The 17,143-nt window shown below is 46.0% G+C and overlaps 4 protein-coding genes across 8 annotated transcripts; 2 read left to right on the forward strand and 2 right to left on the reverse strand.

The window, feature by feature from the left end:
* Positions 1-9: 9 nt before the first annotated feature.
* On the forward strand, positions 10-4,136 carry prpf31 (PRP31 pre-mRNA processing factor 31 homolog (yeast)). Its single transcript, XM_084668891.1, has 14 exons — positions 10-152; positions 493-708; positions 811-871; positions 963-1,046; positions 1,251-1,348; positions 1,471-1,577; positions 1,705-1,874; positions 1,977-2,134; positions 2,466-2,555; positions 2,699-2,826; positions 2,932-3,004; positions 3,147-3,275; positions 3,569-3,667; positions 3,793-4,136. The coding sequence occupies exons 2-14, from the start codon at positions 493-495 to the stop codon at positions 3,919-3,921; spliced, it is 1,542 nt and encodes a 513-aa protein (XP_084525017.1). The 5' UTR covers positions 10-152; the 3' UTR covers positions 3,922-4,136.
* A 1,162-nt stretch (positions 4,137-5,298) lies between these two features.
* Positions 5,299-13,120, reverse strand: cnot3a (CCR4-NOT transcription complex, subunit 3a). 3 transcript variants are annotated; one of them, XM_084668896.1, is made up of 19 exons: positions 12,802-13,120; positions 12,166-12,221; positions 11,883-11,950; positions 11,728-11,802; positions 11,545-11,634; positions 11,259-11,387; positions 11,086-11,181; positions 10,727-10,946; positions 10,471-10,598; positions 10,314-10,370; positions 9,271-10,192; positions 9,079-9,184; positions 8,854-8,995; positions 8,129-8,242; positions 7,327-7,426; positions 6,907-7,105; positions 6,588-6,720; positions 6,375-6,500; positions 5,299-6,190 (listed from the first exon to the last, which is right to left on the reverse strand). In XM_084668896.1, the coding sequence occupies exons 2-19, from the start codon at positions 12,188-12,190 to the stop codon at positions 6,092-6,094; spliced, it is 2,829 nt and encodes a 942-aa protein (XP_084525022.1). In that variant the 5' UTR covers positions 12,191-12,221; positions 12,802-13,120; the 3' UTR covers positions 5,299-6,091. The 3 variants fall into 3 exon arrangements, with proteins under 3 accessions (XP_084525022.1, XP_084525020.1, XP_084525019.1); XM_084668894.1 differs by having other exon boundaries at positions 10,727-10,940; positions 11,883-11,993; XM_084668893.1 differs by having other exon boundaries at positions 11,883-11,993.
* An 82-nt stretch (positions 13,121-13,202) lies between these two features.
* Positions 13,203-16,381, reverse strand: tfpt (TCF3 (E2A) fusion partner). Of its 3 annotated transcripts, none has more exons than XM_084668910.1 (7): positions 16,237-16,381; positions 15,007-15,108; positions 14,645-14,782; positions 14,483-14,553; positions 14,337-14,406; positions 14,060-14,218; positions 13,203-13,656 (listed from the first exon to the last, which is right to left on the reverse strand). In XM_084668910.1, exons 2-7 carry the CDS (start codon positions 15,106-15,108, stop codon positions 13,582-13,584), a joined length of 615 nt encoding a protein of 204 aa, XP_084525036.1. In that variant the 5' UTR covers positions 16,237-16,381; the 3' UTR covers positions 13,203-13,581. The 3 variants fall into 3 exon arrangements, with proteins under 3 accessions (XP_084525036.1, XP_084525035.1, XP_084525037.1); XM_084668909.1 differs by lacking the exon at positions 16,237-16,381 and adding an exon at positions 15,753-15,855; XM_084668911.1 differs by lacking the exon at positions 16,237-16,381 and adding an exon at positions 15,532-15,745.
* On the forward strand, positions 15,784-17,073 carry ndufa3 (NADH:ubiquinone oxidoreductase subunit A3). Its single transcript, XM_084668913.1, has 4 exons — positions 15,784-15,922; positions 16,250-16,324; positions 16,418-16,495; positions 16,869-17,073. Exons 1-4 carry the CDS (start codon positions 15,916-15,918, stop codon positions 16,958-16,960), a joined length of 252 nt encoding a protein of 83 aa, XP_084525039.1. The 5' UTR covers positions 15,784-15,915; the 3' UTR covers positions 16,961-17,073.
* The last annotated feature ends 70 nt before the right edge of the window (positions 17,074-17,143 follow it).

Here is a 17,143-nt window from a genome sequence, read left to right on the forward strand (position 1 = left end):
AATTCATTTTTTGACCTCTGTATGACGCACTTAATCTGCGACCACAGACGACAGCGCACCGTTGAGCAGCTACAAACAATCACACACGTTGATTTTTCTTTACTTTAAAGGTTTAAAATCTCCCATTTGGACAGGGCGTTCAAACTTGCGAGGTAAACAATCTCAATGTGAAAATCTATCTTGTTTACCTTGCTTACTAATTTGTCTTGCTGTATTTCTGTAGATGTATCTTAGTTCTCTTGGATAGTTAGCTAGCTACTTAGTCTAGCAGTAGCATGTTGGTGCATGGACAACAGACAAATATGGAATTGAGACGTTTCCTTGTTGATTACATCATTTTGAATTAATTATTTCGTCGTTTCTCTGAATCTGAAAAACTAGCTGGATAAGAAAGTGGCCTTCAAATGCTTTAGTTTTTTTTTTTTTTACATCCCAAGCTTTTTTTTCTCTTGTTGATGGTCTCAACCTTTGCATCGCCTGTTTCCCCTGTAGATGTCTTTGGCCGACGAACTCCTGGCCGACCTGGAGGAGGCTGGGGACGAGGGTGAGGATGGCTTGTACACAGTGGCTGAAGAGGGGGAGAGTGACGTGGAGGCCGCGGAGCGAGAGGCAGAAGGAGGCCTGCAGGACATCCCTGAGGAGATGGAAGTGGACTACAGTGGAACGGAAAGCGTAGCATCCATTGCAAAACTGCGTAACAGCAAACAGGTTTGTCTTTGCACCTTTGTGTCTCAACATGGATTTGGTTTAACCTGTTGAGTGTTTGCTTTCACAATATGGTTCAAAAGTAACACGTTTGATTGTGTGTAGTTTTCAGAGATTATGGAAAAAATTGGAGAATATGTGGGGAATCAGAACAAGAATACTGAGGGTGAGTTTGAGATATTTATATGACTAATGTATTTGGCTGTCTAAAAGCATGGGAGCTCCAGGCCTTTACGGCCCCCTCTCTCGTTCTTCAGTCTCAGGTCCAGTGGAGTCAGACCCAGAGTACAGACTGATCGTAGCGGCAAACAACCTGACAGTTGAGATCGACAACGAACTCAGTGAGTTTTGTCCTAGACCAGCATATTTGACCGGATAACCAGCTAATGAAACATTTTTTATTAAAATCCTGACTTCTTAATCAATATTGATAAAAAGTTTCAGAATGTCAACATTCCCAAAATTAAGGAATATGTTTTCATTCATAAGTCACTCTGGATAAGAGCGTCTGCTAAATGACTAAATGGAATACGTCTTTGTTTCAGACATCATTCACAAATTTGTCCGTGACAAGTACTCCAAAAGGTTCCCAGAGCTTGAGTCCCTCGTGCCCAACTCTCTGGATTACGTCCGGGCAGTGAAGGTGAGTTTATTTTTACTCCCTTAGGTTCTGAGGAAATTCTGTATAACAATTAATTAAAAGACAAAGTGCTTTATTACTTAGCCTGCTGTTGTCGACATCTAGTATGTGTTTGTTCTTCTTAGGAACTAGGGAATAACCTGGACAAGTGCAAGAATAATGAGACACTGCAGCAGATCCTGACCAACGCCACCATCATGGTGGTCAGCGTCACAGCCTCAACCACACAGGGGTACGACAACCAACTGTCATGTATTTGTGTTGTAGAGATCCAACAATGTCCTTCCGGTCTTGTTATTAGTTCCTGTCACAATAGTGTTTCCAGTGATGAATCACACAGAACCTTGTGGTGTTTGCAGGACGTTGCTGGGCGACGATGAGCTGAAGCGATTGGAGGAGGCTTGCGACATGGCTCTGGAGCTCAACCAATCCAAGCACAGAATCTATGAGTACGTGGAGTCCAGGATGTCCTTCATCGCTCCGAACCTGTCCGTCATTGTTGGAGCCTCAACCGCCGCCAAAATCATGGGTGAGGGATTGCAACCCGTTCAACTAACCAGACATTCTATACAGTAATCCTAATTGAAGGTAGATAAAGGTCACTGACCCTCGTCACCTGTCTGGCTGGAAGGTATTGCCGGAGGCCTCACCAACCTGTCCAAGATGCCGGCCTGTAACCTGATGCTGCTTGGGGCCCAGAGGAGGACTCTGACAGGGTTCAGCAGCACCTCTCTGCTTCCCCACACAGGCTACATCTACCACTGTGACGTCGTCCAGTCCCTTCCTCCGGTGAATGCTCATCAGTTGCTCATGTTAAAGAGAAAAGAAAAAAAAAAACATTATTGACCGATAACTGTTGACAAGATTAGAAATGTAAAATGGACGTGTCTGACCCATCTCAAAAAAAGTGTGTGTATATGTATTTAAATCTAAGAAGAGGTTGATTATTATTTTCTAAATTGGCAATACCGTTTAATCAATAGTATTAACCGGTAAACATTTGTTTAGTCGGTTACACGATTAATTATGTGCGTCCCTACTCCAAACCTCTAGAATCTGCCAGAACTGTGTCGTTAGCTGGTCAGTTGCCGTTAGGCTAATGGCTGTTTAATTGGTACAGGACCTGAGGAGGAAAGCGGCTCGTTTGGTGGCAGCGAAGTGCACCCTGGCTTCCAGAGTGGACAGCTTCCACGAGAGCTCCGGTGGCAAAGTAAGACCGGGAAGCTGTCGAGAAGGACGGGAGGAGGGGGGATTCAAATCAACCCTGTTCCTGTCAACCCCCTCAATGCTTCCTGCATTGAGGGGGATGAATGCAACTCCTCTAGTGAGGTACTCACGTGTGATTTCTTGCAGGTGGGCTATGATCTAAAGGAGGAGATTGAGAGGAAGTTTGACAAATGGCAAGAGCCTCCACCTGTGAAGACAGTGAAGCCACTTCCTGCGCCGCTGGATGGCCAGAGGAAGAAGAGGGGAGGAAGGAGGTACTGGGTCATTTCCTGTTTACATGTTAACAGCCAGCGTATGTTCTCTGATGCAGAGATGGAAAGTAACAAAGTACTCTTTCCTTTGTCCTGTTATTTCTGAAGGTATCGTAAGATGAAGGAGCGTCTAGGTCTGACTGAGATCAGGAAGCATGCCAACAGGATGACTTTCGCAGAGGTCAGCAGGACAGATTCCTTACCTCTTCAAAATGGCTAGCATGTATCCTGGTTCACACTGTGTATAGCTGGTTCTTGATTCCAGTCATTTAGTCTTAAGAGATGCAGATGGCATCTTTAACCCCGTCTTGTCTGTGTGGCAGATTGAGGATGATGCGTACCAGGAGGATCTGGGGTTCAGCTTGGGGCAGCTTGGGAAGAGTGGGAGTGGGCGTGTCCGACAGGCCCAGGTCAACGAAGCCACTAAAGCCAGGATATCCAAGTCCCTCCAGGTAAACAAGCCTTAAACTGTCACAACACCATGACAGTACAGACAACACATGTACAGGGACATTCCCCCCGAGGCAAGTAGGGTGAAGTGCCTTGCCCAAGGACACAACTTCACTTGGCACAGCAGGGAATCGATCCGGCAACCGTCTGATTACTAGCCCGACTCCCTCACCGCTCAGCCATCTGACTCCCACCATACACCATGACAGTACATACAACACGTGGAAACGTCAATACACATCAAAGTTCAGTGTATTCTACTCTAACTGTGGTGTGTGTGTGTTTGGTTTTGCAGAGAACGCTGCAGAAACAGAGCATGACATACGGAGGGAAGTCCACGGTCAGAGACCGCTCCTCAGGAACCAGCTCCAGTGTGGCTTTCACTCCTCTACAGGTATCCTCCCTTTCCATGATGTCACTTCCTGCACCAACGCCACCCTACCATCAGCTGGCACTCAGCTTTGGAAGCCACCATGGTTTGTTACGTCCTTCTTTTCACCCCTGCGTTCTCTCCTTCAGGGGCTGGAGATCGTGAACCCCCAGGCAGCAGAGAAGAAGGTGGCCGAGGCCAATCAGAAATATTTTTCCAACATGGCAGAGTTCCTGAAGGTCAAGAAGGAGGGAGGAGAGAGCGAGGTGAAGATGTGAAGAGGGCACACTATGTAACAGCTGTAACAACCTACAAACATATGTTGGTGATTTTGAGTACTTATCTGAAAGATGTATTCGAAAGTTACACATGCCGTGAGTAAGATCGTTGAAACTGATACAATATTTTTTTTAAGGTTCTATATTTGTGTTTGAATTAAGTTCAACTTGCATATTTGTTCCATTTTAATAAAATAAAACAACTTCTTACCTTGTCTCTGAATACATGGTGATTAATGGAAATTGTCTAACTTTATTTTCTTTAATATGCATCTTTGGTTTCTTGCCAGAATTAACAGGGTTCCTGCGGGGAGTCTAAAAGTCTGAACTTTAAGGCCTTAAAATGTCCAGATTTTCATCCGAGGTCTTAATTTCATAGGTAACATATATATTACTTAGCTGATATCAGTAAAATGAATTATCAATTGGTTTTGAGCGAGATTTGAACCAGGAGGACTGTGTTTGGCAGTAGACTCGATGGTACACATGCTTACCTCCTGAGCCACAGAGGTTTTCTGCAAAGCTACTTTCTACAAGACTGTGTAGTTGCCCTTATGACACAACTAAATGCCAAAGGACAACATACGTACATTTCATTCAACCTTTAAATTATGACAAGACCATGTTAGATTTATAATTTCTGAAAAGTATTTTATTGAAATTTTACAATCCTGTTTGCAATGCCACATTGACATCTCCCATGCAGAACCTTGACAATTGAATAAGAGAAAATCTGTAAATATTTATTGTGAAATTCACATTTGTCATCTGACCATCCTTTCCTCAAAAGCCTAAAAATAGAATTTATAAAAGGCATTTCTCAGAACATTGCGCTGGTTTCCTTTCGATAACTCTAGCCTTCAGAAAAACTAGTAACATGCAGACGTGGTACAAGTTCCCCAGGCTAGTGAAGACAGGAGCTACATCAGTGGAGAGACATGACAAATGTTCCTGAAACACAACAATAACGTTCCCAAACTGGTTCAATTAGCCGCACGTCCACAGTGGGTTCTGTTTGTCCAGATTTGTGACATGAGTCGGAACACCTAATGGACCCAGAATACATCCCATCACAGACATCTCATGTTTATTCTTCATTGAAATAACCGGTGTGAAATAGAACAAATGAGGGGGTGAAGACTACTGCAACCAAAACAAACTGAATGAAATGAGAAGTTGACTGGTGATTTTTATGGATTCAGAAAAGTTACAGTAGTTTGTCCGGTTGTACTAAAAGATGATTGACTGGACACAGCCTTTCAGGCAGAGTTAGGAACCAATTCCCGCCATTTCTGACGTACTATTTCAAAAGGGCAATTAAAGCTGCTCAAAATTCAAACATTATTCAAGACTTGCGTCAAAAAAAAACTTTAATACTTTGTTCAGACTCTTTATTAGTTTATATCACAAACATAATGAATGCCCCAAAAATGATGCGTTTTCTTTTACAGTTAAACTTAAAAACATTATTTGTAAAGAGAGGGAGGCAGACACCAATTCAATTGCATAGCAATTTAATCCATGTCCAATAAGGACCGTCTTTCCCAGGCCCAAGGACAGGCCCTGTGGTCATTCTCAGTGTTAAACGACCAAGACATTATCAATCAAACTATTGATAATCCATCACTATGTCTAACAGTGACCATGTTCAACAGGCATCATAGGGTCTTATAAGAAGCCTACACACCATGTCTAATGTACACTGTACTTCCCTATTCTAAACCCCGAATAACAGGTAAAAACCAGATGGGCAATTTCTTTAACCGAATCCAATGTTTGTGTTTTAGTCAATGACTTCCAGTTGGGTAGGTGGAACAGGAGATTCTCGTTGAAACGGAAAAATAAAACGAAACATAACATGAGGAACATGCATGGGGTGGGCTTTTCTTAATGCCATATACGGAGTGGTCACACGGACAGGCACAAACGCATATCTTGAACGACACCCCATTTCCCCATGTAGGTGACTACCTGACCCCTGTTGGTTGCGGTCATGAGTAGGGTGCTATATGGGGGAAGGTGGTATCCTTTCAGAAGCAGCCTATACAGTCCTGTCTCCACAGCAGGAGAAGGGCTCTACTACACATCACAATCTCTATCCACAGTTTGGAGTTCAGTCTCGGAATGTCAACAGCAGCACGTGTTTCTGGCTTGGCTCTCTGTCCGTCCGTCACTGAAGGTCTCGATCTTCCAGGTACCTGTACTCAAAGGTAAACCCTTCTTTCTTTCTCTGGCCCCATTTCTCATAGTCAAAGTAGATGTAAGTGCCCTAAAAGAAAGAAGAATAGAATCAGGTGAATCACCGATTGAGCTGGCAGGCCCACACACAGACCTGATCCAGAGACGCAGAAGAGTTCATCTGCGTCGCTAGCTTCTGAAACCCCCTCAGCCAGCCAGGTGCCGTGTCCTGCGGGGCCAGGGTGGTGAAGGTACCGGTGCTTCAGCTGCTGTACCTGCTCAAACTCGTCTGTGATGGTCTTGGGTTCCTCGTGTCTCTGAAACCACATCATGTACTTGGTGTGGAACCTCCACGACTGCTTCTTCAGAGCCTTGGCAGACAGATACTGAGCCTTGGTGCCCTGAGAGAAACAGCAAGGGAGGACCAGTTAGGAGAGGGGTAGAGGGCCAACCTCTGGCTGTAGCCCAGACGTGTGTATGTGTGTTACCTCCAGGTAGTAGAAGATGAAGAAGAGAGTTTCTGTTGACAGTCTCTGGTAAAACTCTATGGAGTCAGAGTGGTGGGGGGGCATCTGATGGTGGAAGGGCAGTGTGGGACAAGGGTTCCTCATCAGGTATTGTCTGTAAAACACACACACACACACACACACACACACACACAGGGTTAGAACCTCAATCTTATACACACACACACTTGTTAACCACTACATGCATCAGATATTTACCCACCAAAAAAAGGATTTTTACATTTTTCAAAGGAAACCAGTGTTAACGTGAAATGACAGGTCAGAAGTTGTCAGTTCTCACCTGATCCTCTCGGAGTCGGAGGGGTGTGGCATGTGTGTCCAGGCTGACTCCTGCATGGCCTGCTGGTACACCTGGTCTTTGGAGAGAGGCGTGGGCCCCAGAGGACACACCCCCAGGGAGGGGGGGATGCTCACCTCGGACAGCGAGGGCTGGGCGGGCGTAGGAGCCCCAGGAGCAGCCGAAGAGCTGGAGAAGATGTCTGAGGACCAGGAAGAAGGGAACGGGAGAGAGAGTATTACAGGGAGAAGGGAATGGGTGTGTGTGTGAGAATATAAGAGAGAGAGACAGAGATGGGGAATATGAGAGAGAGAGAATATAAGAGAGAGAGAAAGAGGGTAAAATAAATGTCTAACTGCACAAAACCTGGACAGTTCTGAAACAAATAATGAAAGCAGAAACGTCCGTCTGGTGTGTTCTGACCTCTGTCCGTCAGGTGCAGGTTGGGGATGTCTCCGTCCAGACCTGACCCCAGAGCAGCCCTCTCAGCCATGGCCTTCAGAGAGCTCAGAGGCTCCGGAGCCTGGTGGGAGGGGAGGCAGGAGGAAGAGAGGGAGGAGGAGGGGGGGGGGGCAGGAGGAAGAGAGGGAGGAGGAGGAGGAGGGGGAGGCAGGAGGAAGAGAGGGAGGAGGGGGGGGGGAGGCAGGAGGAAGAGAGGGAGGAGGAGGGGGGGGGAGGCAGGAGGAGGTGGAGGGGGGGAGGCAGGAGGAAGAGAGGGAGGAGGAGGAGGAGGGAGGGAAAGCAGTGGGAAACAAGAGAGAAATCGATGGTTAAAAAATAACTGATTTAACATGATGAGAAAGACAGGCCAACATCTCTCTACTTATCTCCCAAAAGAGAGATTCCGCATCCTTGATTGGCGTTTCTACTCCGAAGGCGCACACTCCTGTCCCCAGCTAGAACCCCCACGGCTAGCCAGTGACTGAGCCCCCACTGGGGGAACTCACCTAGCATGGACGGTGTGCAACCACAACCATACACATCCTCCAAACAAAACACATCCTCAAACTAGCATAGTCATGCTATCCACTGTGTCAGTTTGGTGTGTGCTTTTGTGTGTCGGGTATGTCAAAGGTTATGGACATGACAGATTTAAGAAAAATAACATTTAAAAAGTAGATGTACTTGTAAGTCATAGGTGTTAAGTGATTTGTGTGTGTGTGAGGGGAGGAGGCTTAAGTCAGTGTGTGAACATGTTCAGGATCAGATAACGGTGTGTGTGTACCTGACACTGCTTTCTCTTTCTTGTGTTAGTGGTTGTACCCACGGCCCCTGGAGCCTCAGCAGCCTGCACCGACACCCTGGTCTCCATGAGAATGTGACGGAGATCTGTGGGAAGCTGAACATAGAGGGCAGCCTCTACAGGTTATCCTACAGTCATCACAATGTCATCACAGCCCGCATTACACTGACACATCATTCATGCCTGCCTGTGTGTTTACGTCGCCAGAGAGTTGCTTGTTGCTGCATCTGAATGCAGGGCCCTGCATGGTGCAAGCGCGGAGGGACAAATCTTTCCTAACGGGTCAAAATGGCTGCCGTGGTGGTTCCAGAGTTCTCCCAACATTACACAACACGTCTGTCTGTCTGGCAGTACCCGGTTCTATCTTTCAGAACCTCTCCTATGTGACAGACAGAAGTCCATCAAGTTCAAGGTCACTGGTAGAAAAAGGCAGGTCAAAAGTATAAAGCTCAAACCTTCATCTGTCAGCCTGGCTGAGTACCTTCTGGTTTGCCTGGATCTATCCTGTCCTCCCAGCAGTTTCCCCTACTGCTCTCTCTCCTTTCTACCTCTCCCTGATTGACACCAGGTGAGGAGACTCTCTGGCCAATCGCAACCACCAGCCAATTAACTAACCAGGCTGAGGAGACGAGGCAGAATTTAACCCTTCACTGGCCTTCCCCTCTCTCTCCACATCCAGACCATCCTCCCCCCCAGCCTCCCCTCACCTTGAGGCCTTCAGACGCCTGCGTGTAGGAGTGGGGCCCGTTGAGCAGGCTGGATCCTCCAGGGTTGCCGTCTGAAAACGAGGGGGACGGGGAACTGGGAGGCAGGGTGATGGAACTGATCAGGCTGGGGCCGTTGTCCATTCTGTGGAGGATCGAGGGGGAAGAGAGTTTGAAGAAGAAATACAAAAAAAACAATGTGATGGAATGCTACGAAGCGCCACTCACGGCTGACTGGCGGAGGAGGTTAGGGATGAGGGCTGGCTGCTTTGTGATTGGCTGGGCGTGCTTAGGCCCGATTCTGCTGCGTTTTCCGCCACTATAGCACTGTAACCTAGGAGACGAGAGCACAACAAGGTCACTTAACTGAAGAAGTCAGGCGTCTACCGAACACATTATCTACATGAACTTGCATCATACTTGTGCTTCCATTCTGCTTCAGGCCACTGGGTGGTCTGGCGGGGGTTGCGTTAGTCCCGACTCCTCCCCCGATTGCCCCGACACTTCCTCCGTTACCCCCCATCATGCCCACCGCCCCTCCTGGCACCCCACTGACAGGGCTGGGGGGCATCTGAGGGGGCCCAGGGGCAACATTCTGCCCAGACACCAGCCCCAGGATGCCTCCGGTTAGAGTGCTGTGGGCGGGGCTGGACCCCAGGAGCCCTAGCCCCCCACCAGCCCCGTTGGTGGTGACTCCACTGGAGCCGGAGGTGGGGATGGAGACGCTGCTCTCCACGGACACGCTGGACTGGCTGCTGCTCAGACCCAGGCCTCCCACAGCAGCCTGGGCGTAGGGGGTGGGCGTGGAGCCAGACAGGAGCCCTGCCATCGTGCTGAGGGGAGACATGCCGCTCAGACCCAGACCAGACATTTGGTTGGCGCTGCTGGTCCCCGTCATGCCACCTTTACTCAGACCAAGTCCCAACCCTAGACCCAGGCTGGAGGCGGGGCTAGGCCCAGAGGAGGCCAGCAATTGGGGGTTTGGAGCAGCTGAAATTGGTATGCTGGGTGTGGAAAGAGAGGGGGCAGTGGAGGCGGAGAGCAGGGGGTGGCTGGGGGGGCTGGGGGTGTTGTTGGGGGGGAGAGAAGGTTTTGTTTGAGGTGGCGGTGGTAGTTGTGGTTGGCTTGGCTGCTGGGGCGGAAGTTGCGGTGGAGGTTGGTGCTGATGCTGTTGCACGGCGCTGCTGAAACTCCCTATTAGACTGTTGCCCGTGGGAACGACAGGAATCCCCCCGACGACAGTAGCCATGGACACCAGAGAAGAGGAGGAAGAGGAGGAACCGGAGGTGCCCGACGAGGAGAAGGATGATAACAAGGAGGGGGTGCCGTTCTTCACGGGAGACTGTTGACATAGACACAGCACGAGACAGTCAAGCCCACACAGACCACATACTCTGGTTTAAAGTTACACTTGGACAGTTCAACAACAGAAGGCCCACAAACAGGGCGGGTCAGAAGCTCACCTGACAGACTTCGCTGTCTGTCGACCTCCCCCTCTTTTTATCGTCCTCCGAGTTCTCCTACACAAAAGGCACACAGTACGTTAACATCCAGGCTGAAGAGAGAGTGCGTTCTAAAGACTAAACCCAGCCAAAAGGTCTGAGGGGCAGGTGTGCTTACGGCTGTGCAGGTGGCCGGAGAGGGAGGGATGGGGGAGGAGGAGGTGGTGGAGGTGGGAGTGCTGCTGGAGTGGAGGAACATCTCGTCCTCGATGGTGCCCTGGCCCGATGGAGACGTGGCCACTAGAGCTGGAGAAGATCAGGACGGAGAGAAGAATCCAGTCACCACAGAGACACACCATCGCACTGTAGCCCGCTTGTTGAAACTGATCATCCAGCTCGAACCAGCAGTCACAGCAGAGGGCTCGTCCACTTACGTATATCGTCCAGGTCCAGGTCGTCATACAGGAATTCGTTCTCCTCAAAGTCGGGGTCTTGGGAAGAGTCGATATAGTACTCCACATCGTCCTTGATCTTCTGGATGGAGTCCACCTGGACTGAGTCGTTGTCCAGCATGCGTAGGATGGTCTCCAGCATGCGGATGTGGTACCTGTGCCTTTCGATCAAGCGCTTGAGCTCCTCAATGCGATCCTGTTTCTACGGAACAGCCAAGGAGAAAGGCACAGGTGGTTTTGAAGCTGCTCTGGAAACCTTTTTTTTTTTTTTACAATACAGCTCAAACGAGCTCAGAGAGCAAACGCAGAGGTGCATGACTGGAAGTCGGAAAGAAACTGACCTCTTTGTCTCCTTTCTTTTTTCTTGTTTGTACTGACAGGCTCTCCACCTCACTCTCAAACTGGTCCACCTGCATGTTTAGAGTGTCTATCGTGTTCTGCAGAAAGGAGAGAATGATGAGGCGAGAAGTGAGGGGCATCTTTCCCCTGGGGAGGGTTTAGGCAGGGACCTCACCGTCAGCCATGTTCCCGTCTCCTCCTTCTCCCTCTGGGCAGGGTCCACCTTCTGAGCCAGCCCCAGGCCTTCTTTCGAGTAGGCTTTTGTTTTCGTCTCCCTTTCCACCACCTTAAATCGCTCCATTTGCTAATAAGAAAAAAAAAACAGAAATCCTTATGTGAATTTAAAAAAAAAAATTATGTATGTACCCACATTAAATTATTGTATTATTTTGCTAATTTATGAATCGTCTGACAACCAAACATTTTCAATGTTTATAAGGGTTTGAGGTTTAGATCGTTACCGTTTCAATGAGTTTGCGATTCTCCACTAGTTGTCTTTTGTCTTTGATCTCGTTTGAGGCCACCCATGTCTTAATCTGATCCCTCAATCGCTAGAAAGGAACGTTCACCACCAACTATTAACATTTAAGCCCAGACATAAAACACACAATGAATATGGCCAAAATTCAAGTTTGTTTGCTTACTTGTAATTTTTTAATTTCTTTTTTTAGGTCTGCCTCGTATTTTTCCTTCTGATTTGCATTGGCTGCATTGTGGAGCTGAAAAATTAAAAGGAATGTTACACAAATAATGTTACTCTTCCCCATAACATGTGCATGTACGACTGAGTAGTCCTTACCTTTTGCCAAATATCTTCAAATTGTTCTACACCTTCTGCTACCTTTTTCAAACATCTGTCGATTTCACCTGGTAGAAGAAAGAGGGCCTCATTTGAGCTCATTACGTGGTTCTGAATGTGGGATAATGTTTCAGAACATGTTATTTGAGAAAGGTCCAACTTCACAGTTCAGCACACGTATCAATATTGCCAGGTACAGGTATGGTATAAGTAGGTGATGTCAAAAGTGGGGTGAGCGGTGAAGTCAATGTTCACATCCATTACGGCTTGTCAAAGAACATACCTTGAAGTTTTCTCTTATCAGCCATGGCTTTAACTACGACGATGTCCTCATTCCGTCTGACAGAGAGAGGGAGAAACATCACATTACCAAAAACAGCACAATGTGCACAAAGAAACAATGAACTTGACCAGCTGACGATATATAATAATCTGAGTAATCCCTCTTCAACTACTAATAGCTAGCTACAATAACAACTTCAAACAACCAGTCTGTTATGTGATGCTAGCTATAATTTGGCCATTTCAAGATAAGGAAAATGTATCCGATGTAAGCGACGTTTACCCCATTGAAGCTTGTTTGCTATCACACGCTAACGTGACATGCTCGTTAGCTAACTGGCTATCTTGCAAGCTAGTTTAGATAGCCAACTCATTTTCAATGCTATTAACTAATTGCATGCATATGCATAAGATTAAAAGAATGAAGTCATATTAATGTCGTATCGTTATCGTTTTATGTTGTTTTTTTGAAACTAGCTGAGTGCTAACAATTTGTAGCTTGTTTGCTAGCTACTGTATTGACAATGCTCGCTCGCAGCTTAGCTAAAATAGCTAGCTTGCTAGCTAGAATTTCAGGAAAATAAGGGAAACTAGGTCAACCCGACCAGCTAAATTCACACTTGTTTCCGACATTTACCTAGGGTTAGGGCTTTTCGTTTGTCTTTTTCAAATATAATCAGAACAAATTCCCCAAAGTCTTCTTTACTTCCAATTTTTTGTTTTCTTTTCGCCAATCTGACTGTACTCTAAAGATGGACGGCAGCTAAATCCCACCCCCAAATTTAGATTCCTCCCTAAATCTTACCTTCGATCTAAGATTGGACAGTTTCAACTTCCGCAAGTCAAAATTCCAGTGATTGGCTTATCAGTTAGCGATAAATTAGGATTGACGAATCAATGCAGAACATACATTTCAGACAGCGCAACATTAAAAACAATAGCATGAACACACCGACTGTAGGTCAGATGAAGACAATTCACACAACAGTTAATGCATCATAGTAATATTCAATAGTTAATTTGGCCTATCAATCAAAATAACCTTCAAAATGTAATCTTTTATTGTAAAAAAAACAAACAAAAAAAACAGTCTCCAACATTCAATACATCTGCATAAATCTGACTACATCAGTCATTTCAACTTTGACCATGATAATTTTAGACCAGTAACCAACAGTGTGCATTCAGGCCTTACAGACTCCTCTGCACTGCTGTGAGATGTGTCCTAATCAAGAAGAGCATAACACTCAAATCCTGAATGAAACCAGGAAAGTGCAGAAAGGTTTCCATATGACAGGAACGCCCAGGAGTATTAACTCAATCCCCAGTTTGTGTCCTCGACACCATGTCCATTCAGCTGGCAGTCCAAGCATCTGATTTCTGCACCACATGTCCTGACAGTTGGCTATGACCTTGGTCAGTGAGACAGAGAAGTTGGGCTGGGAAATTCACCAAACTGTGCCTCAGCCAACTGGGACATATCTGCTTCAGTCTGTGGAGAGGAGCGAGTGTCAAAACAAAACAGAGGCTGAACATGCCTTCAAGTCAGCCTTGTGATTCCTTCCATAATAGTACATTTACATGTATTCATTTAGTGGACGCTCTTATCCAGAGCGACTTACAGTAAGTAAAGGGACATTCGAGGGGTAAGTAGGGTGAAGTGCCTTGCCCAAGGACACAACGTAATTGCACGGCAGGATTCGAACCGGCAACCTTCTGATTAAAAGCCCGATTCCCTAACCACTCAGCCATCTGACCCCCATAGTATATCGACTAATTGACCACTGCGTCCTGACACAGGTGCTCCTTCACAACCACCTCCGTCATGGCGGAATAAAACAAACAAAAGCAGTGAGGAGTTCTTCCTGCGGTTCAATTTGATATACTTTACCTACCTGTGGGTCTCTTTCCCTCTCCAGTTTTGGAACTCGATGCCTTTTCTTTCTGGGTCCTGTGTGTTGGTGAGCAACAGGGGGCGGCGAGGAGCCAGGAATGCCATTCAACCTTTCATCTTCAGCTGTAGCCACAGAGTCTAAATGGGAACTAGACTCATCCTGATAGCAGCAACACATAATAAAAAAATATTTTAAAAATGTGTTTGTCTTTCTTGTGCATAGAGTTAGAAAGGCAAGAGTCCTATTTACATAGATACAGGCTTTTGATAATGAATACCTCAAGCACTATCGTGAGCTGAGAATGCCTGTAGCCATCTCCATGGGCATCCAGTGTCTTCATTAGAAACCTGCAGATGGGAATTGTGTTATATCATGAGCAAGGAACAACGCCGCAATCAAAATCTAACCCAACCTCATTTTTACCTTCTCTCTTTCTTCATGCGGCGCGTTAGAGCTTGAACCTGGTGAAGCCGACCCAACAGTTTCTCATTCACCTATGGAAGCGTCAAGTTATAATCCATCGTGATACGTAATGTGGACTGGGAATACGAAACACCATCCTGTGTACGAAAAACTGTCACTGACCTGTTCGACTTCTTTACACCACCTGCTCAGTGCCAGACATTTTCTTTTATTGAGTTCTCTCCTCTCTTCTTCCTCCTCCTGCCCAGGTCCCGACGCCCCCCCTTCAAGCAGTTCACTGCCTCCTGGGCCCAGTTCTACCTAGTGATAATGATATTACTACTTAGCAGATAACAACACTACAATTATACAAACAAACTAGTTAACAGGTCACTGAGGTTAATGTAGGTTAACTTCTGGGAATGTGGAAAGTTAAGATTCAACTGAAGCTGTCATTCTGAATACAAAGTTGACAACTGATATAAGGAGTTATCCTTTCCCAATAATCATGTTTCTACTATATAAACCCATGCCATTACATTTACCTCCCCAGGACCCAACTCAACGCCACCGGGTTGCAACTCTGCTTCAAGAATGTGGCCCCCAAAAAGAGGAGGCAAGGCCAGTCCAGAAAAATCCTCCATCATCTGAAAATAGAAGAGCACAAAATGGGAAATGAAGTCGGCGACTGAAAGGCATGTGCCTGACGTCACTTACTGACGCCAAGATCAAGAATCATTGGTATTCTATTTTTCACTCAGGACGGGTTTTATTTTCAGTCATGAGTGATGCGGATAGTAGCGTTGAAAATATCCAAAGCATTATTGGTGTCTATGCTAATTGTATGGTTGACGAGCCACAACAGTCAAGGTTTCCATGGGCATTTATGTCTCGTAGCTAACTACACCGAGAAGAGATAGCTAGCCAGTTGGCTACACTAGAGGTACACAAAAAAAAAGACAGTAGTCAGCTGACTTCACTCAAGTCACTGCAATAATTGAATACTGTACGAGCTAGCTATACTTTAGCAAGTACTGTACCCAACTGATTATTCAATCCACACTACCTACCCTTTTGGCCGTTCACGATACCCAGTCAACAACGTACCAAAACAGAGCTATCCACTCGTTAGCTACTATGCTAACTAGGTAGCTAGTGCTAGCTAGCTTGTTCGTTTGCTATTAACGCTCCTGAAAGACTTTACACTTTCCAAGCTACTCAGTTTTCACATATTATATGGATGACTAGTACATGTGGAACGTCTAAGACACTAACACTGTGCGAACTTTACCCCATCCATTGGCTGCCAAGCTCAAGGAATCATTGATCTTTTCTAATTTCACACCCCCAACGGTCCATTTTTTTGGTCGTGACAGGCGCAAAATAAATGCGTCATTTTATAACTCAACTACACTTCCCATGATTCCAATCCACAACAGACTACAGAGGACAACATGGCTGGTTGGTGAAATTTGTCTTTCTTCGTTTCAAGCAGGCAGCGAATTGTCGATTTACGGCATCAATTTAGCCACTTGTATTGAATAGTTCTAGGGTATAAAACGGTATAATCAAGTATACAGCACAATCAAGATTTTGTATGTCCACCAATAGATGATGTGACCTTGGCCTAGTACGAGCTAGTTAGCTGGTATGACTTGTGAGCCTAGAACATACGTTGTCTCCCCGACAGTGATCTCAAAATGCTAGATAAGATTGTTCAAATAAAGTTTGCAGCTTAGATAAACAACTGTATTCTACCGTTGTTTACTTCTTACATTTTCATTGCAGCGTTTGGTGCGTTCCTCAAAAACGCGTGGAATAAGGAGCCGGTGGTGTTGGTCTCGTGCGCGCTTGGTCTCCTAGGTCAGTAGTTGGAACTCGGTAAACAGTTTGTGTTAAATTAACTGGTGTATGCGCAACGCAGTCTGTAATCTCAATTATCTCGTCTCTTTCCAGCTGTTGCTGTACCAATCATCAGTCCCTTCACGAAATATAGTGCAATGTTGAATTCAGCTGTTCCCTTCAACTACCCAGGTACAATTTAACTCATTCTCAGCCACAGCTAGTGAACCTGGCATGTACTGAATAAGTGTAAATACTGGGTCCCGTGTATTGTAGTAGCCTACTGAATAAAGATGTCAACGATAAACTAAATCTGAGAATTCACTCAGCATCGGGATTCAGAATTATAATATATATTTGGGGGGACACATCCCCTCCCAATATTTGTAAATTATTGATATAAACATATATAAAAAATATAAATGTGCTACGAAAGGCGATCACGCACGCTGTCCAAAATGATCATCAATGTAATCATATTCATAACTAAACGTAAAACATTTTCAGAGGGGGGGACCCCCCTGAACCGCCGTGCTTAAAATACGCTGTTTTTTCTTCTATCCAGTTCCTGTTCGAGACGACGGCAACATGCCGGATGTTCCGAACCACCCGAGTGAAGCTAAAGGACGAAACCTGGACTGGATTAAAAAACTGTAACTGTTTAAACTCCTAACCAATGTGTTTCTGTACAGACCACAACAAGTTCCGGTTTTCTGTAGGTGTACTGCTTCTCTGTAGGTCGAAAACATATATAAAGATTCTTTATTTAACCCTATTGTCATTCTTCTTGGGGCTCAGATTTGATCTTTATAGTTGTCAAAAGGCCGTTTATTTTTACAA

Source organism: Hypomesus nipponensis, chromosome 2 (genome assembly GCF_054491055.1).
Source record: "Hypomesus nipponensis isolate SF chromosome 2, ASM5449105v1, whole genome shotgun sequence".
Taxonomy (NCBI): domain Eukaryota; kingdom Metazoa; phylum Chordata; class Actinopteri; order Osmeriformes; family Osmeridae; genus Hypomesus; species Hypomesus nipponensis.

What these genes read in the sequence shown, in the direction of transcription:
- ndufa3 (XM_084668913.1), top strand. An exon ending in GTGCGCGCTTGGTCTCCTAG is followed by an intron (nt 16,325 to 16,417) that starts GTCAGTAGTTGG and finishes GTCTCTTTCCAG; the next exon opens with CTGTTGCTGTACCAATCATC. An exon ending in TGTTCCCTTCAACTACCCAG is followed by an intron (nt 16,496 to 16,868) that starts GTACAATTTAAC and finishes TCTTCTATCCAG; the next exon opens with TTCCTGTTCGAGACGACGGC.
- tfpt (XM_084668909.1), bottom strand. An exon ending in GGTGTAAAGAAGTCGAACAG is followed by an intron (nt 14,554 to 14,644) that starts GTCAGTGACAGT and finishes ACGCTTCCATAG; the next exon opens with GTGAATGAGAAACTGTTGGG. An exon ending in AGAGGGAAAGAGACCCACAG is followed by an intron (nt 13,657 to 14,059) that starts GTAGGTAAAGTA and finishes TCCTCTCCACAG; the next exon opens with ACTGAAGCAGATATGTCCCA.
- cnot3a (XM_084668893.1), bottom strand. Translation starts at nt 11,984, where the DNA reads ATGAGCTCAAATGAGGCCCTCTTTCTTCTACCAGGTGAAATCGACAGA. An exon ending in TTGAAGATATTTGGCAAAAG is followed by an intron (nt 11,803 to 11,882) that starts GTAAGGACTACT and finishes TTAATTTTTCAG; the next exon opens with CTCCACAATGCAGCCAATGC. An exon ending in GAAGCAGAATGGAAGCACAA is followed by an intron (nt 9,185 to 9,270) that starts GTATGATGCAAG and finishes CTCGTCTCCTAG; the next exon opens with GTTACAGTGCTATAGTGGCG.
- prpf31 (XM_084668891.1), top strand. Translation starts at nt 493, where the DNA reads ATGTCTTTGGCCGACGAACTCCTGGCCGACCTGGAGGAGGCTGGGGAC. An exon ending in TCAGAACAAGAATACTGAGG is followed by an intron (nt 872 to 962) that starts GTGAGTTTGAGA and finishes CTCGTTCTTCAG; the next exon opens with TCTCAGGTCCAGTGGAGTCA. An exon ending in TCGTCCAGTCCCTTCCTCCG is followed by an intron (nt 2,135 to 2,465) that starts GTGAATGCTCAT and finishes TAATTGGTACAG; the next exon opens with GACCTGAGGAGGAAAGCGGC.